Raw genomic sequence first — 24,696 nt, 5'->3', positions numbered from 1 at the left:
TTTCACTTGTCAGTCGGGTGTTTAGGCACCAGTCTGGACTATTTAATTGCTGGGCACCCAGACTTAGCCTTTCAAGTAGTACCAGGCCTGGCTTTCAGATCTGTGGTTGGTTTATTTATTGAGCTTTTAGGTCCACATTCAGGATCCCAGGAAGGAGTTTAAAACCTGAGCCATTGCCATACCCAACTGATAAGAACATGAATAAAACACTAACACTATGTAAGTAGCAGAAAGTTAAAATAAAACAACACCTTAAAAAGCTCGCAGCAACCAGAAATTATGCTAAGACCTCAAAGAATCATACTCCTTATGGCTAGATCCTAACACCAGACTGATCCTTTGACTTTACAATACATTATTTTCCTCGTACATTTTTTCGCTCTCTGTGCCTTCTCTAAAGAAGCTTGTTTATGATGTAACATTGTTTTCTTTCTGCATTCATTCTGCACTCTCTTCCGTTTTTCCTTTGCAGTTATGTCATTTTGACTTGTAATATCTGTAGTAACGGAAAATTCAGTTCAACATCAATCAGATTCCTCCAAACACCTGGGTGAACAGCAGGCATGGCCAAATCTGTCAATTCTGGTTTCTCTCTCCCCCCTCTCATTTTCCCAAACTCAGCTCTCCTTATTTCTCCATATAGCCACATCAGTTTGCTTTAAAAATAAATACAGTGGTGCCTCGCAAGACGAAATTAATCCGTTCCGCGAGTCTCTTCGTCTTGCGGTTTTTTCGTCTTGCGAAGCACGGCTATTAGCGGCTTAGCGGCTATTAGCGGCTTAGCGGCTATTAGCGGCTTAGCGGCTTTAAGAAAAAGGAAACAAACTCGCAAGAACTCGTAAGACGTTTTGTCTTGCAAAGCAAGCCCATAGGGAAATTCGTCTTGTGGAACGACTCAAAAAACGGAAAACCCTTTCGTCTAGCGAGTTTTTCGTCTTGCGAGGCATTCGTCTTGCGGGGCACCACTGTAAAATAAAGCCATCCAATGTCACCCAAAGCATTTTAGTGTGCCTTTCTCCTAACACACACTTTGAAATGCATTTCTGAAACTGAACCGAATTTCTACTCCATCCCTAGTGAACAGATACATTTCCCCTGATTATATAGGAGCCATCGCTACCTCCATACGAAAAAGCATTATTATATAAGAAGAAATTGCCTAGCAAACGTGTGTATAATTAGGAGAGATTTGTCCTAAAATGCTGATGAATTTGCATGAGGACTTGGGGGAGGGAATAAATCAAAACAATGCGGCGATGTGGAGGATTGGAAAAAAGAGAAACCAAAAATTCATATTTATTATTTAGTTCATAAAATTGAATACACTGCTTGATTGGGGGGGGGGGGGGAGCCAAGAACCAAGTGGTTCACAAAAAGATAAAACAATAACGTCAATAAAAATCCACAACCTTACAACTGTTAAAATACTGCAACAGATTCAAATTGCCTCAACTTTCTAAGCACCTGGGTAGGTTTGTTGAAGCAAGAATGTGTTCAGCAGGGGCCAAAAAAAGTACAGTGAAAGTGCCTGCTTGATCTCATTAGGCAGGGACAAATTGACATATCCACCCGTCCCTACCGGCAACATCCTGGAAGTTTGGGTGGTGACATGAGCTCATAGAATCATGGAATAGTAGAGTTGCAAGGGACCCTGGGGGTCATGACTCCAAATCCCTGCAAGGAATCTTTTTTTGCCCAATGTGGGGCTCGAACCCACGACCCATAGATGAAGAGTCTCATGCTCTACCAACTGAGCCATCCCAGATTACCTCCACGGGATGCTTTATGAGCAGCGATGGGCGTAAGGGGTTGAAGAAACTTTCCATGGACCCCTTGGACTGGAATTAACTACCCACCAGTTGCCTCCTTTTTGCTGAAGGTGGTGGAGAGCGAAGAGGTTTTGCATGCTTTTTAGCCTCTTAGCTTCCTGGCTTTCTCCCGCAGGATGAGCTCGACTGGGGTCGTTCCAACTACATTCACATTAAGAGAATTAGAGAGGTGAGTTGGACGTGCGTCTTTGTTTTCTTTCCCCCAATAATACAAAGTACCTGGGCAAGAAGAGCCCTGCTGGATCAGACCAAAGGTCCATCTAGCCCAACAATCTGGCTGATCAGATGCCTGCAGGAAGCCTGCAAGCGAGACATGAGCCCAACAGCTGTATCTGTGCATGTGTGTGTATCACACACAAACATGTGTAAGTTCCTTCATACATAATCCACATGAAAACCATACAAGCGCCCTCATTGTTTGTGGGATGTTCGTGTTGGGATTTGTGTGCTCACCAGCTGTGTGATAGCTTACTCATTTCAATGCCAGGAGCTCTTAAGCAGCTCCCCTCAGACAAACATCACATTTTACAATTCCAGAGTGAGACCCGACTATGGGGTTCCCGTGATAACCACAACCTGATAAGCTTTTTTGCTTCATTTTTTAATTTGTCTCACCATTACATTTATACCTCAGCTTTCCTCCAGAGGGAGCTCAAGGTTTCACACGCAGCTACCCCACTTTTCCTCGTTTTATCTTCCCAACAACCTTTTAAGGTAGGTTGTGCTGAGAGAGCCATCACCTGGGCCCAAGAGTCTCCCCATTCCTAGCCCAACACTCTATTTTTTGTTTTTGTTCTAACTGTTTGTGCTTTCATGTTGCATTTTTATCTTGCGAACCGCCCTGATATTTTTGGATGAAGGGTGGTATATAAATTTTATTGGTTGTTGTTGTTGCTTGTCAAGACCCCGAGGCCTCCCCCTTACGCTGAATAATAACACAAGGACATAGTATTTTAGGTTAATGGGGCAAATTTAGACCACAACTTCATTGGTTACAGAATGTGAGTGGTATTGGCTTAGGCCAGTGATGGCCAAACTTGTCCCTCCAGCTATTTTTGGACTACAGTTCCTATCATCCCTGACCACTGGTCCTGCTAGCTAGGAGTGATGGGAGTTGTAGTCCAAAAACAGCTGGAGGGCCAAGTTTGGCCATCACTGGCTTAGGCATTCGATTTGAACCAACTATGTCTGACTCCTGCCTGCCATGCTGGGAGTCTAGTAAAGGTCAACCACCAATAGGGTGAGCCCTGCTGATGTACATCAACTAGAGCTCCCCCAGGGTCCCCGATGGGGTCGTGGCATAGCCCTAGCCCTACCTGGGCTTTGGACAAAGATCCACACCCCTGGATCCCTTTAACGCAGCTGTTCTCAACCTGTGGGTCCCCATATGTTGTTGGACTACAACTCCCATCATCCCTGAGCTCTGGCCTTGCTAGCTAGGGGTGATGGGAGTTGTAGTCCAACAACATCTGGGGACCCACAGGTTGAGAACTGCTGCTTTAATGGAACACCCTATAACATGGAGGGGCAGGTGATGGCCACACCTCCCCTCTCCCAAACCAGGCTTTACCAATGCCTAAACACCAAACCTTATAAAAGTTGTGACGATTCCTACGAGGTAGGCAAAAACCAAATGGCCAGTGCCAGTTTGCCAAGTGGAAAAATTCCTACCAGGCCCCCTCAACAGGCGAGGGTATTTTCAGTAAGGAAGATAATGTAATGGAAAGTTTAATTTTCTAGAGCCCAGTGCTTTTTTCCCTGGAAGTACTTAAGGGTACGCACCACTGGCCCCTTTCCCATCCCCAAATGTTAAAAGTATGGCACTTCCTGTAACAACTCCATGGTGAGTACCTTCACTTTTTTTTCTTAAAAAACTAAAAAACTAAGCCAGCTATAACATTTCCTGCCCTGCCATTCCCTGCTCCCCACAGTGTTCTGCTTTTAAAGAAGCGTGATCGGATGCAGTTCGTTTCATGTAGGCCCACAGAAGCCAATGCGTAACTTAGCAAAAACTGTTTAGATTTCCTGCTGCAAACAACGGACAAAGGCCGCTAATGCTTGAATCGCGGCGCTCGGTTACTAAGGTTACCCCGCACTTAACGGAAATTGTTTATCCCCTCTTGAACGTAACGGGTTGCACCCTGAAAGAGTAAATAATGGGGAACCTTCATTGGCAGGGACATGCCTTTCCTCCGCTCCGAGTTTAATTGGGAACATTGCTCCAAGCAAACAAGCCCTTTGATCCAACACACAGGAACGCAGTGGAACTTCTCAGTGCAGCTTTGCAGAGAAAAGTCGCAGCGTTTAATGTGGGACTCGGAGCGTACCCTCTCAGGATGAATTGTTCTTGTGGCAAAGCAGTTTTGTGTCTTGGCCTGCCGCAGTTTTTAGACCAACGTGCTACTCCAAAACTGCAAATAATTTGTAAAAAGATATTTTAAAATAATTTCACTGCTCCCCGTGCTGGCAGCAGCAGCAGCAACGCAACTCTCCTGTTGGTGGGAGAAGGCACTGCTTTTAACACTTGGGTGCAGCATTTTTCTGGGACAGGTAATAAGCATGGCGGCTGAGAGAGGAGTTGTGCGACAGCGAAGTGAAGCTCAAAATAAAAGCTGTATGAAGCTGTTGCAGCCGCTGCTGCTTAAGGCAAGAGGGCAATTCCGGTTCAGTTCCTCCCTTGAGAAGCGCATGGCCGCAAACAGGGCTGCAATAGTTGTGGGCCATTTTGGTGCCATCCTATTAAGGACATAGGTTCTTAGCAAAGGGCTCCTTCCTCCTTCAACTTCTAGGATTCCCTCATTCATACGATGCTGCTATCCTTCCATCTTACAGCAAACTCAAATGGTGAAAGCCAATAAAAATGGTGCCAGAAAAATAAGGCCACTGAGAAGTGAGAGAGGTATCGGCATGTTTGGGGAAACCCTAAGGCTTGTAGAAGCAAAAACATAATCTTTTAAAAAACCATTAAGATCCACCTTTGGGGTCCAGTGAGGGACTGAGCATGTTTGGAAGCCACATAGTACCAATTGAGAAAGAAAAATGGCAAACTGGTCAAAGTGGTGGGAATGGCCATTAAATTGGGTTGTGGCTGACTGGAACTCTGTGGAGATAAACCACAATGGTTTTTTTCTACCAATATTAATTTAGCTTTTGGCCTAGGCCCTTGGTGCCTATGGCATAAATAGATAAGAAATCCTCTTCTAGTGTTGTGCTGTTAGATTCATTGTATTATGTTTGGCATATATTTTATACTTGCATTTTCTGTGAGCTGTTTATAAATATTTTTTAAAAATAAAATAGTGAGGTGTGGGTTTGTTTGTTTGTTTTTGCAGGGTGCAGAAGAGAGGGAGATGTTTTGCCTTAATGAAATTTCCTTTTGATGGTCTTGGGATGTATTGTGCTTAATATTCAGATGTAATTTTTTTAGGTGGCTGAGTTGTATGAGGAGCTGAAAAAGAGGATGGGCGTGTTCAACATGGAGGTCAACCCTCACCCCCCTGCTATGGATCAGGACCATGTGTATAAGCAGCGATTCATTTTGCAGGTGAGATGTCTGGATGTATGAGAGTTGTTTTTCTAGATATACATACGTAATATACAGTGGTACCTCGGGTTAAGTACTTAATTCGTTCTGGAGGTCCGTTCTTAACCTGAAACTGTTCTTAACCTGAGGTACCACTTTAGCTAATGGGGCCTCCTGCTCCTGCTGCGCCGCTGGAGCACGATTTCTGTTCTTATCCTGAAGCAAAGTTCTTAACCTGAAGCACTATTTCTGGGTTAGCCGAGTCTGTAACCTGAAGCCTATGTAACCTGAAGCCTATGTAACCCAAGGTACCACTGTACATACGTAAAATAAAACTTTTTTAAAAAATTACACAACAAAACTCAACCATTTCCACATAAATCACAACAAAATCGAAAATAAATATACAAAAAACCACCAGCAACAACCCTCTACCAACAAACCCTTCCAAAGCACCCCAGCCCAAGATTCTGTTTAGCAGCCTCAGCTTTTGTAGCTGGAGTCAATCAGGCCAATTGGAAAAATGCCTGCAAGGCAGGCAGCAGGTCTTCCAGGACTCTTCAGCAGCTTCAGCTTTTGTAGCTGGAGTCAGTCAGAGCCCCACACACCTGAGTCCCAATGAAAATCTGTGAGACTTAAAAATAAATGCTTGGTTTCAAAGTGGAACCTCTTTTACTCTTACTGCAAATTGCATTTACGCAACTACAAACATATTTGCAAGCCCCACGAAACCAGAGAGTTTGGCTCACGTGATTAAGTAATCATGCATGTGTCATTGCAGTGTGACAAATGGCTTGTTGCAGGAGAACTGCCACCTCTCCTGAGGCAGTTAACTTTTCCTTCTTCCTTAGGTTGTAATGGCTGGGGCTTTTTATCCGAATTATTTTACTTTGGTGGAACATGATGAAGAAATCGCCGTCCGGGAGATGTCGGGCAAAGATCCCAAAACAACTATAATGGTACAGCTTAACTAAGTTTTGACTCTGCCTTGTGAAGTCTGTTACGAAAAGTCTGTTGAAGTGTCCTGTCCCTCTTCCCTGATACTGTTGTTTTAATAATCACATTTCTCATATACAGTGGTACCTCGGGTTAAATACTTAATTCGTTCCGGAGGTCCTTTCTTAACCTGAAACTGTTCTTAACCTGAAGCACCATTTTAGCTAATGGGGCCTCCTGCTGCTGCCGCGCCGCTGGAGCACGATTTCTGTTCTCATCCTGAAGCAAAGTTCTTAACCTGAAGCACTATTTCTGGGTGTGCGGAGTCTGTAACCTGAAGCGTATGTAACCCGAGGTACCACTGTATAATATTTATATATATATATCACACACCGTTGTTGTTTTGACCTATCTGAAGGCATACATTTTTCTTAACAGTTGAAGAACATTCCCCCATACGGCTTCCTCTACCATAAGCAACTGCAGTCCCTGTTCAGACAGTGTGGCCAAGTGAAATCCATTTCCTATCATGGGACCAAGTAAGGGAACTTCCATTTTTAACATGGGCATAATTCATTCTCGAAACAATAAAATAAAATAAAAAAATCCCTTCCAGTAGCACATTAGAGACCAACTAAGTTAGTTATTGGTATGAGCTTTCGTGTGCATGCACACTTCTTCAGATACGAAAGCTCATACCAATAACTAACTTAGTTGGTCTCTAAGGTGCTACTGGAAGGAATTTTTTTATTTTATTTTATTTATTTTGTTTTGTTTCGGCTACGGCAGACCAACACGGCTACCTACCTATAACTATAATTCATTCTGGTTTTGCTAATCATGGGCAGGGCAGAACGTTTTCTCTTTTGTGCATTTTTAATATTGCAATCACTACCCTGGGATAAATATTTGAAAAGGGCTGTATATAAATACCTAGCGTAAAAAGATTGCCTACACGTTTTCAAAGGTATCTTCGCAGTCATAAGGGTTTGAAATGTTCCGGGTTTGTGTGCCTGTCATATATAACTGAAAGTACTTGGCAGTCATTCTGAATGATTTCTGTCCAATTTTACACACATTTTACTTGCCAAGCAAAACTAAATTATATTAATTTAACCAAAATATCTTTTGAATCTCTAAGTCACATTACAACTTTCTGGCAGCCCTCATTTTTGGAATTTGAACGTTGAAAAATTCAACACGCCCTACCACCTTAGTATTTTCTTCGTTCTAACCTAGAGAACATACTTTATTCTTACTTTGCATTTTCTCCCTGTAGAGCCTTTGTAGAATTTTCCCGGAATCCAACCGAATGCTTTAAAACACTTTCTGCCGTATATATGGCCCTTAAGATGTCACAGCTGCGGACTCCATTGGAGCTGAATATACATTCCCCAGAGGAGATTGAAGGGAAAATGGATGGAGGACCAAACATGCTGGCGCGGGGTTCACAGTATGATGCAGATTCATTAGTTTTCAAATTAATGCAAATTCTCATGTGCCTTTTTTGCATAAATTTATTCTGTTGGCAAATAAACAGGGACGGGAGCAGTGAGTTAAAGCCGCGCTGCACGGTGTGAATTCTGCTCAGCTCATTCTTTGGGTTTGGAAACTTCGTGAGACAAAACAAGCATAATCCCGAAATCTCAACAATAAAGAAAAGAGCAAGTTGTTCTGGGTGCCTAAAATGTCGAGGAAGTAGGGGAGAGTGGTTTACATTTTCTAAAACATGCTCTACAGTGGTACTTCAGGTTAAGTACTTAATTCATTCCGGAGGTCCGTTCTTAACCTGAAACTGTTCTTAAGCTGAAGCATCACTTTAGCTAATGGGGCCTCCTGCTGCTGCCGCGCCACCGAAGCACGATTTCTGTTCTCATCCTGAAGCAAAGTTCTTAACCTGAAGCACTGTTTCTGGGTTAGCAGAGTCTGTAACCTGAAGCGTATGTAACTTGAAGTGTATGTAACCTGAGGTACCACTGTATTTCTTTTTAAAAAATATTAGCTTTTTAAAATTTAGATTTACAAAATATTGAAGAGAAACCTATGAAAATGAAAGATGCGGCGTAATCATTCACGTCTGTGTAAACATAGCACTTGCAAATTTCCGCAAGTTGTGATTGCAGCTGGTAATGCTAACCTAGCCAGGCTTTGCAAACCAGCTGTTTCAAACTTGGTTTCAAGCTCTGGTTTAGAACTAACCATGGTTGACATTTGAAATCAGCCTAGATGCCACACTGCACCATGGTTAGCTCTGAAAATGGAACAGAGGCATTATTATTATTATTATTATTATTATTATTATTATTATTAGGTGATTGGCCAAGTGTATGAACAACATTTTCAATGTATTTAAAAAGCGTCAGCTTTGTTCAACTCCTGTAGATGCTCTAGCCTAAAAAGCCAAGTGTTTTGCTTGAGGGGAGCATGTGCTTTTGTTACGTTGAGGGCTAATCTGGCCTTGCCCATGAGAGGAGAAGAGATCGTTTCAGGTTTGCTGGTTACTTAAACCAGTGATGGGGAACCTGTGGCTCTGCAGATGTTGTTGGACTACATCTACCATCAGCCCAGCCAGCATGACCTGTGGAGAGGGATGATGGGAGTCGTAGTCTTCCGTTCTGGCTAGGCCAGTTGCTATAAACATTTTAATTGAGGGAGCAGTCTGCAGAAGGTAGCAGTGAGTTATTTCTGTTCTGTTTGCCTTGTGCTTCGCATTTCTTTTTAGAGTGAATGTGGACTTTCAGAAGCACACAGTGTCTCCCATGGAGAAGTTCAGTAGCCCTTTGGAAAAACTTCAGACCATCAGCAGCCTTGATTTATCTATCAACGTCACAGAGGTACAAATGTCATAAAACTATACTGCAGCAGTTAGTGCACATTCAGAGTCTAGATCATATTATTGCTGCCAGAACCACTCCCATGTCCTCTTTGCACTTCGCATTCCCCTTCTCATTCATTGGTTGAGGTCTCCTCATTTCTGCATCAGCTGGCAAGTGTAAGTGCTCATGTAAGCATTTCAGTGTGCAGCTGTCCTAATACACACATTTTTTGGTGAGCTGTTTTATGCTCCTTGTTATGGAATGGGCAAGGCAGCAGGGAGCTCAGTGCAAGCTTAGCATCATGAGCATGGGTTTAGCTGTGCCCGCACTGTGCCAAGCTACCCACTGCCTTGCCAGCCATGTGCAGTTGTTGGAAAGCCTGGCAAGGAACGCTGCCCTGTCAGCTGCTGCTGCTGGGCAGGTTTACATTAAAAAGCAGACTCAGCCAAATTTTTTCACCCATCCCTACCTTTAAAAGCCATTAATGGTGGCTTCCCATTTCTCACGTAATGAGAAGCTGCAGTTAACTGTTGCCTCTTTGCTGGCTTTCCTGTTTCTGCAAAGGGAGTGGCAACAGAGCTGGCTGCATATCCTGGATGATTAAGTAAGAATTTGACCACACAGTCAATATCTGTCTGTCATCTATCTATCTGTTTATTTATCTATTCCCTTCCCTCTCTTCAGGTGGTAGAAGTTGGGCACTTTTGGGGTTACAGAATTGACGAGAAAAATATGGCTGTGCTCAACAGCGTGTCTGCTGAGATCAACCAGCTACAGCTGACCCCTCTGCTAGTCCGTCCCTACCCAGATTTGGTGTGCTTGGCACCCTTCACTGAGTGGGAAGATGAGAGATACTACAGAGCCCAAGTCCTGTATGTATCCGGAGAGAATGCAGAGGTACATATTTTTTAAAGTGTGCTTGTGTTTGCAGCTTAATTCAAACCCAAGGAAGCACACACAGCTCTGAATCAACTCTGAGGGTTCTAGAAAACGGGGGAAGGGCAGGATTGGCAAATGCTGGGAGAGAGCGATCGGAGGGGTTAGAAAAGGCTAAAATATATTAAATAATAGGGCAGACTCTTTCATGTTGGCAAATTGGGCTGAGTTCGCATGGCCATTTTAAGAAATTGCATCCTTGGGAATCTAGTAAGGTTCCTTATGCTGCAGTAGTCAACATGGGGCTGTCCAGTTGTTGGACTCCAACTCCCATCAGCCCCAGCCATCATGGCCGGTGGTCAGGGATGTGGAGGGCACCGTGATGACTGCCCTTGTCATATGGAGTTGGACCATTGTTCTGTCTTCAGAGTTACAGGCATGAGTGCTTCCCATGTCTGCCTAGAGAAGTTAGGGATTGAACCCGGTATCTTTCGCCTACAAAGGTTTCGCTGTCTCACCAAGTTGTTCTCCACGGTCCTTTGTCTGCCCTGGTGACAGCTGCACTTGTTCAGCAAGCCACTGGTGTGCCGGGTGCTCACAGTATGCAGATTGGCACCTCACCTCTGCTCTGCGCTCCCTGGCCAGTTCAAAACATTCCTGCCGTTGTTTCATAGTGGGGGGGAATGGCGCCCAGCCTCGTTGTTGCACACAAATCACTTTGCCCTTGGATCAGTTGCTGCTGCTGCATGAAAAGCTATTCAAGGCAGCTTCCCCACGGTCATTTTAAGCAAAGGGGGCACCAGCTGAAATGGCTGCCTAATCATAAAATTTCACGTGATGCAATAACGGGCCTAATTTTTGCACCAGGAGGCTCCTCTGAATTTGTAGACCAATTTTCTTCTGTGCTTTGGAAATAATTGCCAGTCCTTCTATTCATTACTGTTGTTTTACCGTCCAGGTTTTCTATGTAGATTATGGCAACAGATCAAAAGTGGCTTTGGGACACTTGCGAGAGATTCCAAGCCATCTCCGAGAGCTTCCGTTCCAGGTAACGTTCCTTTTTCTTCCAAGAATCACGGAACCGTGCTATGTGTTTTGGAGGGAGGAGTGTGTGTGTTATATAACTATTATTATTGCTATTCTTATTGTAATTCATCAGTTCAAACTTTACCAGGGCCAAAAGTGCATATATTCATGTTTGGCGGGGTTTTTTGTTTTTGTTTTGGTGTAGGCTCTGGAATTCAAGCTGCGCAGAATGCGGCCTTCTGCCCAGTCCCTTGTATGTGGAGAGCAGTGGAGTCACGCTGCAAGCCAGAGCTTTGCTTCCTTGGTCAGCGGCTGTGCTCTGCTGGTGAAGGTCTTCTCGATCGTGCACAGCATCCTGCTTGTCGATGTGCTTCGGTACTCTGGGCTTTTGGACATTGTGAACGTCCGCGATGTACTCATTCAGGAAGGCCACGCCGAACTGGCGGAAGACTCCTATGAATCCAAAGTGCGTTCTCTTGTTCCTTCTCGAGTATAGGAAGTCTTGGCATTTTAGGGTTTTTTGAAGCTGTGAGAGCAGGGGGGAGAGGATTGAAGGCAAGGCATTGCAGCCTTAACCTCTGTCGTGCTGTGAGTTCTGATGTTGGCGGAGCCGCAGGGGAACGGTTTCCCTAGACAGCTCTGCACAGGGCTCAGGCTGGAGAGCAGAACTCGGATGTCGCTTCAGCACCAGCAGTCCCTCAGACCAAGCCTTAATAATAATAATTTATTATTTATACCCCGCCCATCTGGCTGAGTTTCCCCAGCCACTCTGGGCGGCTTCCAATCGAGTGTTAAAAACAATACAGCATTAAATATTAAAAACAGGGCTGTCTTCAGATGTCTTTTAAAGATAAGATAGCTACTTAATTCCTTCACATCTGAAGGGAGGCTGTTCCACAGGGCGGGCGCCACTACCGAGAAGGCCCTCTGCCTGGTTCCCAATGAGGGAACCGCCAGAAAGCCCTTGGCGCTGGATCTCTGTGTCTGGGCTGAACGATGGGGGTGGAGACTCTCCTTCAGGTATACTGGACCAAGGCCTTTTAGGGCTTTAAAGGTCAGCACCAACTCTTTGAATTGTGCTCGGAAACGTACTGGGAGCCAATGCAGATCTCTCAGGACTGGTGTTATGTGGTCCCGGCGGACACTCCCAGTCACTAGTCTAGCTGCCGCATTAAATACAAGTTGCACCTCCTGCATCACAGGGGGTTGAAGCAGATAGATGGTAACCATGGCGGCCCCTTGCAACTCTGATTTTGTTATTCTGTCCTAGCAACTGGCTTCACCTTCGCTGAAAGAAGCCCCATTTATTGACTCCAGTGCAGCAGGGGATGTTATGGTTGTGTTACGGTTTCTGAACTGGAGTCCACTGCCTCAGGCCATGGGTTGACAGGGACTGCAGACACATTTTGTGGTGCTTCTGGGACTGGTTCTGAGGGCTATCCACTCAGTGTTATACCCTGAAGAAGGAGAGTCTGGCCCCAGGCTCAACTCCCAACAAAGCAAAGCTTAAGTCAGGCGCCCCCAACCTGCGGCCCTCCAGATGTTTTGGCCTACAACTCCCATGATCCCTAGCTAACAGGACCAGTGTTCAGGGATGAAGGGAACTGTAGTCCAAAACATCTGGAGGGCCGCAGGTTGGGGGCGCCTGACTTAAGTATTGTTCTTATGCCCCGTGTAGTATAACTAAGTCTCTTTCCTCCCTCTGTCCCCGCCCGATAACTCTCAAAATGTTTTCTTTTGAATTTCCCTTAGCTCAGCCACGAAAATCTTAAAGAGCTGTTTTCAAAGCCAGAAGAAAGGAAGAGGGATGCTTCTCTCCAGAGGAGCTCAAGTGAAGAGGAGAATCGCTTGATTGAAATGCTCTTGGAAAACGCCTCTGCCAATAGGTTTAGTGCGCCAAACTGCAAGGTAAGCTTAAGAGGCACGGTCATTACTTTCCCCCGCTTTCAGAGTGGCGTGCGGTGGGTTCTCTGAAGGACGTAATGCAGCCTTTCCGTCCAAGTATCTATTAATACCAGGTTTCTTCATCACTGAAACCATGTGGCTGGTGAAGGTTACTTTGGGGGTGGGAGATCGCTCCATCTCTACAGAAACGTGTGAGAGCAGCTGAGCGAAATAACAAAACACACAATGTTCATGTAAACTTGCGATTTTGTGCAAGCTGTTTTTATGCTTTGGGTTTTCCAGAGCTCTAAGAGGCTGCATTGACGGTACTGCCAAACCATGGTTTAGTGTGTATGAGAAGGAACTGGAGCAAGTTTCATGCTCCCCGTAAAGAGGATTTTGTTTCAGTGACATCTTGTATGCCATCCACACTTGACAAAGTGTGGTTAGTCTTCACTGTTTGCTTGTTGAAACCAAGCGAATGTCAAGTCATAGTTTTAAGAAGCTGGATACATTCAATAAACCTTAGTTAAATTTAACTACATTTAAGGAATGGATGGCACACTTAACTGTGGTTAATCTCAGGCAGAGTCTTTCAGTCTTTTGGTGGCTGTGCTGGAAGAAGAGGGCGTGTGAGCCCCAGGCTCACGGTAGCTCATCCTTGCACCGCCAATCCGTGGTTTCATGTTACTCATGAACTGATTTTAAGGGGTTGGGGTAAGGGGGTTATTTTGACGCCTCCATATTTACCCTTCCTACCCCAAAACATGAGCCACACTTTACTACCATAAGAAGAAAATCCGAAATGGACTAATTTGGGTGTTTTATGTTCTGCTCTAATTTTTTTCCTCCTAAGGCAAGGCTTATTGGCCCATACAACCCCTACTGCCTGAAATTCAGCAGCATGACCAGAATCTCCAGATTTAGGTAGGATGGCATGTTACTGTGCTTTGTTCAAGGTCACCCCGTGACATTCTGGCTGAACTGGACTTCTCATTGATGTCCTTCCAGGTCATGTACAAAATTGTGTCCCCCTGGCTCTCATAATTTTTATTAGGGCTGCCTCCAAATTTGAAGAACGTATAATCAATTAATTGAAATTAATTTAAATGGATTAATTTGCCAAATCTGCAGAAGCCTGACCTTCATTGAAGTAGTATTTCTGCAGAAAACAGCATACTTTCTTTGGTATTTAGGTTATTTAATTCTGCATTCCTGCCCTAATAAGCCCCACCCCAACAGTTTTACAGAAAGAACCAAACCAAAAATGATTATTAAGTAACAAAATAAAGTAAAACTAAAACTTTAAAATCCAATGAGGCAGAGTTAAAAGCTTCAATAATTCATTAAAATCTATGCATAATAAGAACATTTTTCAGTGCTCACCTAAAACAGCATCGGGGATGGGGCTAGTCTCACCTTCCTTTGGGAGAAAATCCCAAGACCAGTGTCCATTCTGATATTCATTCGTCATAACCAGAGCCAATTCAGTTTTTCTGCAGTTTGGCTTCTTCCACCTGTGACATTATCATCTCACCTTCTACTTACAGCCAGAATTTTACACATTTTTTTGGTCGTACTATTGCCATGTTCCATTATGTGATTTCACACCAGTTATTTCATGTGTTCCGTATTTGCATTTCCTGATGTAGCTCTTTGTTGCGGTTAATTAAGACTCAGAGCCCAATTGTACCTGATTTCACAATATTTAAGTATTTAAATGTTAACAGTGGACTGCCATTCTCTGCATCTCACTGACCCTCCCCCCCCAAACACCCCTCCCCACTCAAGCACCTAATCTCTTTTAGACAACTGCAGTGTGTTAAGGGCTCATGAGATTAATTTATTATTTACTTGGTCCCAACCTGAGTAGCAGTTTACAGGTCTGAGCTTGTAATTTACATGCATTTTTTCAAGGTGTGCAGATATTTGTGCTTCTGGATTTTTGCTTCTTCACAGGGTGGGTGGGTTTGTGTGTAAGTGAATAAACTCCGGTCTAAGAACACACTCCCTCTATTTTTCTAAGTAAACCAACTAAGTAGGAAGTGCAAAGGTTTTCCTGAGGGTTTTCTCACACCTTGACACTTCCCTCTTCCAAAGCAAATAGATTACCTGCCCCCTGCAAGGTTCTGAACCCTGAGCTTCATGACAACAGCCAGGAAACGTTAAACAAAGCACAAAGCAACATATCAGAAAATACGACATTAAGCACATATACCGTATTTTTTGCTCTATAGGACGCACCTTTCCCCCTCCAAAAATGAAGGGGAAATGTGTGTGCGTCCTATGAAGCGAATGCAGGCTTCAGGCAGCTATCTGCAAGCCTTCGGAGCGCAGCAGTAGTTCCCGCTGCACTCGGAAAGTTTGCGGATAGCTGCCTGTTCTGGGGGCTGGGGTCGGGGGAAGCTCGGGCTTCCCCAGCCCCGCAAGCTCCGGGAGCGGCTGCGAGGTTGCGCACAATCTTGCCGCCGCTTCTGGACCTGTTTTGGGGGCTGGGGTCAGGGGAAGCTCGGGCTTCCCCTGCCCCAGCCCAGCGGCTAAAAACGAAGCCAAGACAGTGAGCGTGATCCATCCTGCTCGCTGTCTTGGCTTCTTTGCTCTTTGGGGCTGGGGATAATTTTTTTTTCTTTATTTCCCCCCCTAAAAACTAGGTGCGCCCTATGGTCTGGTGCGCCCTATGGAGCGAAAAATACAGTAATCTGCTAACTTTTTTAAAACAACAACAACAGCAACACGCTGTTCTGAACACATGGGCAGAAGGATTTACCGTATCTGCTTAGTGTGAAATTCTCTTAACATTGTAGCTGCAAAGAAGCCTTTGTCGCACATTCGTACCAGCTAAAGTTACTACGATAGGGCCAACGAAGATGATCTCTTCTGTCTAGGCAGATTCACGTGGTGGTCTTTCAGACAATAATTATTATTTATTAAATTTCTATTCCATCCGTCTTCCCAAAAATGCTCAGGGAGCAGCAAACACCAACATGTTTAAAAAAGACAATTAAAACGGACATAAAACATGTTTAAAATAACTAAAAAAAAATTTTTTTTTAAGCCATCTCATCCAGCTTATTTCAAGGTTGGCATGACCAGTATCTTTCAGCCATCAAATGCCTGGGAAACAGGAATGTTTTTAAGTTTCTCCTAAAAATGAATAATGAAGGAAATGGGTGCATCTCACCAGGGAGGGTATCCCACAAATGGAGAAATGCCACCAATAAGGTCCTGTTATGGGGAAATGACAGCTGAGCAGCCTTAAGTGATGGCAACACCATATTGCAGCCCTAAGCTGTTAAGATACTAGCGTGACTTTAAATAGCCCTAGCATTTTGCCACCAGCTGGAGGTTCCAAACACTCCTGTAGGGTAGCCGCAGGTAGAACGCATTGTGGTAATCTAACTAATCATAGGTCACCCAGGCACATATAGCTGTGCTCAGATGTGCCTTTTCTAGCAAGGGATGGTGCACAGATGCCACAGTAGGAACTGTCTTGAAGAGAAGCCCTTTTCTCCATGGGGAAGACTGAAGAATGACGCCCCCTGGCAGCAGTAGTTCTGTGTAAATGCTTGTACATAAAAGATGATGATGCTGATTTACAACACATACAAAAGTGGCTTTAAAGCAGGCATAGGCAAACTCGGCCCTCCAGATGTTTTGGGACTACAACTCCCATCATCCCTAGCTAACAGGACCAGTGGTCAGGGATGATGGGAATTGTAGTCTCAAAACAGCTGGAAGGCTGAATTTGCCTATGCCTGCTTCAAAGAGAGAGGAGAGGAAAAAACGAAAGCAATAAAACCCCAAAGGATACTGTGCATTGCCATAACAATCATTATCAATTGACAATTGCAATTTTCGACCTACTATATTTTGTATAAATGAGTTTCAAATTGCATTATACTTCTCCATGCAAAAGAAGAGAAAAGAAATGAAAAGATGTTTGATAGAACCATTTTAGTAGGAAAGGTGTTTAAGAGAATAATTTCGCTAATTAGTCAGTGACAATTTCACGGCATTGGATTTCTTCTGCTTCATATTAGGAATTCTGTGCAAGGCTGGTATTTAAACGAACTGAATTGCTTTTCTCTCTCTCCCTCCCTCCCCTCTAGAGCAGTCTTAGTGGAGAAGGAGAGTGTGAACTCGGTGGTGGTCGTTGATGCCCCTGAAGACTCGTTTCAACAGATGCTGGTTGCTGCCTCTGTGACAGTAAATGCAACAGGTAAACAGTGTACTATTCCTGGGTGAATAGAGCATTGATAAAGAGCTGATCGATCACTTGTGCCTGCACTATAGTTCTGTTACCACTGGATCTTATATTTGCAAAATTATTGCATTCTTTAAAATGACCAAATAGTATTATCATTACTACTCTTGTTTTCTGATAACAGGATCCACAATGTTGCTCAGGGAGACATCTCTGATGCCTCATATTCCAGGACTTCCAGCACTGCTGGCCATGCTGTTTGCTCCTGTGATAGATCTCAGGTATGTGCACATTTCTAAACAAGAGCATCGCAGTCAACTTAAACGCTTGTGTGGCTTCCTTTATAGTTCCCTGACAGAATGTAGAACACTCTTTCCAAAGGCTTCATGTTGTGTGACATAAAATGCAGTCCCCCACACTGATAGTAAACATGGATCTTTTTTTCAAATCCAGGGCTATGCTTACTGCCAGGCCTGTGCATATTTAAAGTAATTAATTTCAAATGTTGCCGAATTTAAAAGCTTGTAACCTGCCACCTGTTCAGAAGGTGATACTGAAAATTTGCTATCCCTGAGAAGAATATTTCTGTAAAGAAAGATGTGAAAAGAGACTGTGGGTAGGGTTTGCCCAAATCACAGAAGCTCAGGAGCAAAGGGATCAGGAGGGACAGGATTTCAAGAAATCTGATCACAGTAATCCCTAGAGCATGGCTTACTCTGAATGAGCATGCTGCTGAATCGTTCTTGTCTAGGTCCTCCTTTCCTTGAGTTTCGGGCAATAAACCACAAGTGTGCTTACTGTGAAGGGACACGGGTGGCGCTTTGGGTTAAACCACAGAGGTTATGGCTTGCCGATCAGACAGTCGGTGGTTCGAATCCCTGCGACGGGGTGAGCTCCCATTGCTTGGTTCCAGATCCTGCCAACCTAGCAGTTTGAAAGCACTTCCGGCTGGAAGGTAAATGACGTTTCCGTGCGCTGCTCTGGTTCGCCAGAAGCAGCTTAGTCATGCTGGCCACATGACCCGGAAGCTGTACGCTGGCTCCCTCGGCCAATAAAGCGAGATGAGCGCCGCAACCCCAGAGTCGGCCACGACTGGACCTAATGGTCAGGGGTCCCTTTACCTTTACCTGTGCTTACTGTGAGGTGTGAACCAGCACTCATGGTTTGTCTCTCTCCAGACAAACTATAGTGGTAAGCCAAGGTTTGCTCCTGGCCTATGGATCATGGGTCATTGGGGGAAAAACAACCAAGCTTGTTGCTCTCGGAGTGAAATGGGAGCAATTCAGCATGCTCATTCATGCTTTATGGTTTACAGTTAGATACAAACAGGACCATTGTGTGCAGGCGAGCAGTACTCGGTTATGATGTCATATAAAGTTTCTGCACTTGTTTATTTTAATATACCGCTCCTCATCTGAGGATCACAGGCCAGTTTACTGTATAAATGACTCAGTCATTAAAAAGCTTGTTGCTCTCATTAGGGTTGATGAAAGCAGGAACAGATACATTGGTGTCCTTTGTGGCTTGGGATGGAACTACTCGCAGGGAGTCCCCATCCTCTCTGACCATGACATGGAGTTTATGTTTGATGTGAAAATTGATGCAGATGACATAACCCAGGTAAATTCTGCACCAGTTCATCCCATTCATGCTGCCCCCCAGGTTTCTTGGAAGTGAACCCAACTGCCTTGGCTAGTTTATGTGCGATGAGATTGATCCACATCTTGGGAAATAATCCTGTATTTGGGTAGAAGATTAAGCTAACAAATTCTGTTAACAGATCTGGTTTAAAAGTGTTTCAGTTTGAATCTGAAAAGTAGTTTCATCAAAAGCTCAACTACAGTGGTACCTTGGGTTACACACGCTTCAGGTTACAGACTCTGCTAACCCAGAAATAGTACCTCGGGTTAAGAACTTTGCTTCAGGATGAGAACAGAAATCATGCTCCGGCGGCACGGCAGCAGCGGGAGGCCCCATTAGCTAAAGTGATGCTTCAGGTTAAGAACAGTTTCAGGCTAAGAAGGGACCTCCGGAACGAATTAAGTACATAACCCGAGGTACCACTGTATTCAACCAGTCGCCATCTCTGCTGCTTTCAAAATCGACCATCTTTTATTCACAGATAAACATTATAAGGATCGCCATTAACAAGCTAGTCTCGGATGGTCCAAATGGCCTGATGCATTTTGGTCAGGAGAGAATTGCCCAGTTGCAGGATGCCACTCGCCAGAAGCTTTTAGGGTAAATTACCTCCTTTTTCGCCATAAGAAGTTGCATTCATTTTTATAGCACACAGCAGGAGAGAGAGTGCATTGCAAATCTGAAGAAGCGCTAACTCACCTTTCCCTAGCCTGGTGCCTTCCAGATGTTTCGAACTCCCACCAGCCCCACCCAGCATGGCCATGGATCAGGGATGATGGGAGCTGTGGTTTCAAACATCTGGTGGGCACCAGGTTAGAGAAGGCCCGGCACAACTGTAATAGTCCTGGAGAAGTGAAAGAACCTAAATGTATCATTATGTATTCGGGGCACTCGTGCATCTGCAGTTTTAAGTTAATTGTATTTACCATATGTCATCACTACTTAACGGGAAACTCTGCATTTGAAAAACATGTCTAGACAGAATGAATTAAAACGTATCACTGCCGTACTTTGCACAGCTCAGGGAGACAGGAGATGGCAGGCGGGGAGTCTGTAGTAATCGAGTTGTCACACACGACAAAACATTCCCAAAATAGCTGGGATTAGATCTGCATAGACAAATTCGGGCACATGCACGTATATGCACTCGGCTGATGCAAACATTGGCACTGGGAGATCAACTTAAATTATGATGTTTTAAATGCTTGCCTTGTCAAAATACTCTTAATAAATTAGCTCAGCCAGGGCTCCAATTAGAAAGGGGCAGGGGGAGCTGCTGGCCTTCTTAGCTTGTCCTCCTAATGAAGGTTAGGAGGGGGCAGGATTTGGCTACAGTTGGGGAATGTTGGAAGTGGGCTTTCTGGCTTTCATTAAGGACCCCTTTAACGCCTCCCCTTCCGATAATTAGGACACCAGATTCTGCGTGACGCTGATTTTTTTTCCTGAGCGGCTTCCAACAAAGTAAGGTTGGCAACTGGTGGGCCCTGGAATCTCCATCCAGCCCTCTGTGTAGCCTCTGCCTGCCCCCCCGGGGACCTCAGCTACTACCCCTCCCCTTGCAAGGCAAAAACACCATTAGAGGCCCGTTGAGCTTCATTCACACCATACATATAAAGCAGTCTTACATCACTTTAGTAGTTTTGACTTTCCCCACAAATAATCTTGGGAACAGTAGTTTTGTACTGTAGAACTACAGTTCCCAGAATTCTGTTGGTGTACCGTGCTGAGCTTTGTAACCAACTTGGGAAAACGCCAGGCAGCTGCGTTCTTCCCCCTCAAGCGCCTCTCGGGATGATCCATCACTCCTCTGTCCCAATGCTCTTCTGTGACATACCGTATTTTTCGCTCTATAGGACGTACTTTTTCCCCTCCAAAAATGAAGGGGAAATGTGTGTGCGTCCTATGGAGCAAATGCAAGCTTCAGGAAGCTATCCACAAGCCTTCGGAGCATGGCAGGAGTTCCCGCCGGGCTCAGAAGGCTAGCGGATAGCAGCAAGCTCCGGGAGCGAAGGCGAGGTTGCGCACAACCTCGCCACCACTCCCGGACCCGTTCTGGGGGCTGGGGTTGGGGGAAGCTCGGGCTTCCCCCGCCCAGCCCTGCGGCTAAAAACGAAGCCAAGACAGCTAGCAGGATCCATCCCGCTCACTGACTTGGCTTCTTTGCTCTTTGGGGCTGGGGGGGGGCATAAGTTTTTTTTTCTTTATTTCTCCCCCTAAAATCTAGGTGCGCCCTATGGTCCGGTGCGCCCTAGAGAGCGAAAAATACCGTATATCCGAAGATATGTGCACACAATACTGTAGTAGAGTCCAAGCAGAAACTAGGCAAAGAGGTGTGGATTCTAAGCTAATTTATTATGTACACGATCAGGTGTTACAGAACAAAGAAAACATGGCTCCTCTCTCCTTCTTCTCCGAGAGAGAACAGCAAATGCAAAAGTACAACAATAACGGAACAGTGTAACTGAACTTCCGTTCCCATGATTCCAGTAGTATGGAATGTCAACACAGACATGTGATGAAAACAATCACACATCAGCCGTGGAATGAATGAAATCCCAACAGATTCTCCATGACTGTTCAAGTGGTATAAGACTGCTTTAAATGTCTGTCCTATTAATACGATTTTTCTTTACTCACAATGAGTTTCTTTCTCCCCGCTCTCTCAGCCTGATTTGTAAATCGAAACCTCGTGAAGTTGTTCCTCCCAAATTCTATCCGAAGCCATATGAATGGAGTCAGGTAAGATTTGCTCCCCAAATTTAGACCTCAATAACACCAGTCCCGAGCCTTCTAGCCTCAGGTATGGTGACTCTCCACAGTCTAGCAGATCACATACTACCTGACTGTTTTACTGAAGATGCCAGGGTTTGAATCTGGGGTGTTCGGGTTGGGGATACTTGACGAATTTGTTTCAGTGAATTTCAGTATGACCTGCCCTGATCCACAGCACCTAGACTCCGGCATGGATTGGAGCACATTTATCCTTTGCATTCCACTCTTCTCTGAATTTTGAGACGTAGTGATCAGCATAAAAATGTCCCCCAAAATGAAGCTAAACCCTTCCTGAAAAAAAAATGTAAACTGAACTGCAGCCATCATTCAAAATTCACACACTTCCCCAGATTTTGCGATGCAGTTCTCTAGTCAAGAAATGCTTGTGTTCAAAAATGAACATACTAATAAAAATAATATACAGAAATGCCCGTCTCTACCCCCATGTCATTGTGTTAGTTTGTAGTTGTGCCTGTACCATCCTGCCAAGTGCTAGAGATAATTTTAACATTCTATACCACATCTACCTACCTACCTACCCATCCATCCATCCTCTGTGAGTTATAAGCTCTGCCCAGGAGAAAATGTTACTGGAACAGACACCCCTCCCCCCTTCAACCTCACCAGAAAACCTTCCCTTCCATTCAAAGCATTAAACCTTCACTTTAAAAGAAGAAACAATAAAATGTTCATTACTTGCATGTACTAAGTTACGTTGCTTGGACATTGTTCCCATGTTTTTCTTTCTCTTTTAGCCACAGTCAAACATTGTCATTGACCAGTCTGAACCACAAGATGCACGAGCGAGGACTGATTCCTTGTACCAGCTGCATAAGTTGATTTTGTTAAATGCCTAAGGCTTCCGTGCTCATCGTCCTTCGCTGGAAGAAAGTCCCATTAGACCTGGTGCAATCTGCTTCCAAATAAGTGTGTTCAGGATCAGATTGTTGTTGTAGTTTTTAAAAAAAACCTATTGTTCTGTTACAGAAAAATATAAAAGATGTGTTTAAAAATGTGACGTTACCAGTTTAACTGTTTGTCTGGTTTTCCTAAGAAACAGGAAGCCCCCAGAAAATGACACTGGTATATGCAGTACAGTATTTGAAATTGGAAGAAATTTAGTTCTGCTCACTTACTAACCACATGAGGCACTAAGAGCGGCTTATCCCTAACATTAGACTACCTGGCTTCACCCCTCCAACCTATATGCATTCAGTAAAGTTCTGAATGCCAGGGTTTGTAGGGGGATGGTACACCCTTAGGCTTTTTCATACACCCAAGAGCCCTGATCACCCTTGGCTCCTGGCATTGGCGGAGGGGAGGGTTTGGTGTCAGGAACAGCTTCCCAGGCAGAATGAAACTGCTGTGCCAACTTCCTGGCAGGTGGATCAACGTTGCTTATTGTGAGAGGGGCAAGATGACAAGGGGTCTGGTGCAGTGCAGACGCACAGGCAGAGCCAATCTGGTGCTCCTGCTTGCATGTTTGCATCGTGCCAACCTCCCTTGCCACTTTCCCTCCCAGTAAGCAGCAGTGACCCATCTGTCACTGAGGAGCTAATGTAATGACTCTGCCCCACAAAGCCAGCTGTTTCTGCCTGATGTACAGAAGTTGATGGGATGGAGCCAGGCAGCTGTAGGAAGAGTGGGAGCACAGTGGGATGTTGCCATGGTGGGCAGTGCCAGGAAGAGGAGTTCTTTGCCACCTCCATTTAACCCTGCCTATGATGTTTCTCTTCTTGAGTTCAAAACAGGGCTGGGGAACCTTTGGCCTCCCAGATGTTGTTGATCTACAGCTCCCATCATCCATGACAATTGGTCTTACCGGTTCTGGAGGGACAAAAGTTCCCTATCCCTGCTTTAAAGATGCATACAAGTCTCTACGGCTAAGATTCTTGGAATTGATAGTTTTGACAGCAGGGCTTAGCTGCGACAGATTCTTTAAAGAGTGTGAGGTGCATATAATTAAGCCGCTTCAGTTTAGCTCGTAGTTAACATTCACAGCAGCCAAATAGGAAGATAACGTTTTTGGTTTTGCCTTTGGATTAAAGTGCATTTCAAGTTTTAAGTGTTCCATTTAACATTTGCTTTCTGTTATTAGCTATATCTGCAATTGCTAGTTTGCTTTGAAAAAATAAAGCCAATGAGTTTTAATACACTGTGATTTTTGTGTCTTTTAAAATATGTATTGGGCAAAAGGAACAGCGTAGATTAAATCAAATCTGTTGTTCCTTTTTTCATTCACACAGCATGATGGAAATTGCAATTTGTTTCTTCCTAGCTTGAAGTGGGGGGACGGGACGGACGGACAGACATGCCTTTATAGAAGTTTGCAGTGGAAATACAACTAAAACAAATAGCAACACTAAAGCAAGAAACACAAAAGGCAATTTTATAAAATCGGTTAGAACTGATTAACCAGATCATAATCTTAGTACAGACCACAGAACGTGGTTTGGCAACCAAAGGAAAAATACTGCAATAAATCTTAGGACGGATTTTGCTCAGTTCTCTCCCATCAGTGCAAGAAAGACCACTTACCTTTTAAGGTGGGCGATGGCTGCAGCCACAGAGGGTGACAGGATAGGCTGCCTAAATTTTAAATCTAAATCGGCCAATGAAGGCCTACGTGTGGGGCAGGGCTTTGGCAGACTGGAGGAACAACATCAGCTTGGCATCATTGGCATCCAAATGCCAGCCTGTAACTCTCACCCCCTGGATTTACCTTTTCTGAGGCAAATCCAAGAAGTAACAAGAAAAAAACCCAACCTTGTGGCCAGCTACTTGTTTTTGCAATATTTCAGTGACTCATTTGTCAATCCTGATGTTCCAGAAATTGTACTCTGGAGCAAGATATCCTCCTTGCCTTGTACAAGAAAAGAGGCCTGGATTACGTTAATGTGCTCTTGACTCAGTGCATTTCACATAAAGTCTGGAAAAAGTCTTAAAGTAGAAGGACACCTCTAGATCCAAGATATTGTTCGATCTATTAAAACATGAATATCCTGTCAGTTTTCTGTGTGGTGAAGACCAACAACCTGAAGTAATAGAATCTTGTTTCCAAAAGAAACGAGCGGCACACTGTTACTGCTGGGAAATAACTGGGAACACCAGTTAATCCTGCAAGTCCCACGTGTGTGGGACTACCAAGAAAAAATGGCTGACTGCCTGAATTCAAAAAAGCGCACGCGG

General features: G+C 44.5%; 1 protein-coding gene across 4 annotated transcripts in view; it reads left to right on the top strand.

Annotated features, from left to right (window-relative positions):
- Positions 1-23,658, top strand: part of TDRD9 (tudor domain containing 9) — an 87,463-nt gene extending 63,805 nt beyond the window's left edge. For 3 of the 4 annotated variants that reach the window (XM_053362315.1, XM_053362404.1, XM_053362539.1), the window contains 17 exons: positions 1,945-1,998; positions 5,257-5,373; positions 6,204-6,311; positions 6,727-6,827; positions 7,568-7,741; positions 9,011-9,122; positions 9,789-10,001; positions 10,939-11,028; positions 11,212-11,472; positions 12,759-12,914; positions 13,747-13,817; positions 17,000-17,109; positions 17,279-17,375; positions 18,576-18,714; positions 19,217-19,335; positions 21,402-21,474; positions 22,263-23,658. In XM_053362315.1, the coding sequence (XP_053218290.1) occupies positions 1,945-1,998; positions 5,257-5,373; positions 6,204-6,311; positions 6,727-6,827; positions 7,568-7,741; positions 9,011-9,122; positions 9,789-10,001; positions 10,939-11,028; positions 11,212-11,472; positions 12,759-12,914; positions 13,747-13,817; positions 17,000-17,109; positions 17,279-17,375; positions 18,576-18,714; positions 19,217-19,335; positions 21,402-21,474; positions 22,263-22,364 (2,097 nt within the window). In that variant the 3' untranslated portion in view covers positions 22,365-23,658. The remainder of the gene's footprint in view (positions 1-1,944; positions 1,999-5,256; positions 5,374-6,203; positions 6,312-6,726; positions 6,828-7,567; positions 7,742-9,010; positions 9,123-9,788; positions 10,002-10,938; positions 11,029-11,211; positions 11,473-12,758; positions 12,915-13,746; positions 13,818-16,999; positions 17,110-17,278; positions 17,376-18,575; positions 18,715-19,216; positions 19,336-21,401; positions 21,475-22,262) is intronic. The other variant, XM_053362461.1, reaches the window with a different exon arrangement.
- Positions 23,659-24,696: the final 1,038 nt, after the last annotated feature.

Source organism: Podarcis raffonei, chromosome 1 (genome assembly GCF_027172205.1).
Source record: "Podarcis raffonei isolate rPodRaf1 chromosome 1, rPodRaf1.pri, whole genome shotgun sequence".
Taxonomy (NCBI): Eukaryota; Metazoa; Chordata; class Lepidosauria; order Squamata; family Lacertidae; genus Podarcis; species Podarcis raffonei.
Note: the sequence above shows the minus strand (reverse complement) of the source record. Positions and strands in the feature narration are given on the sequence as shown.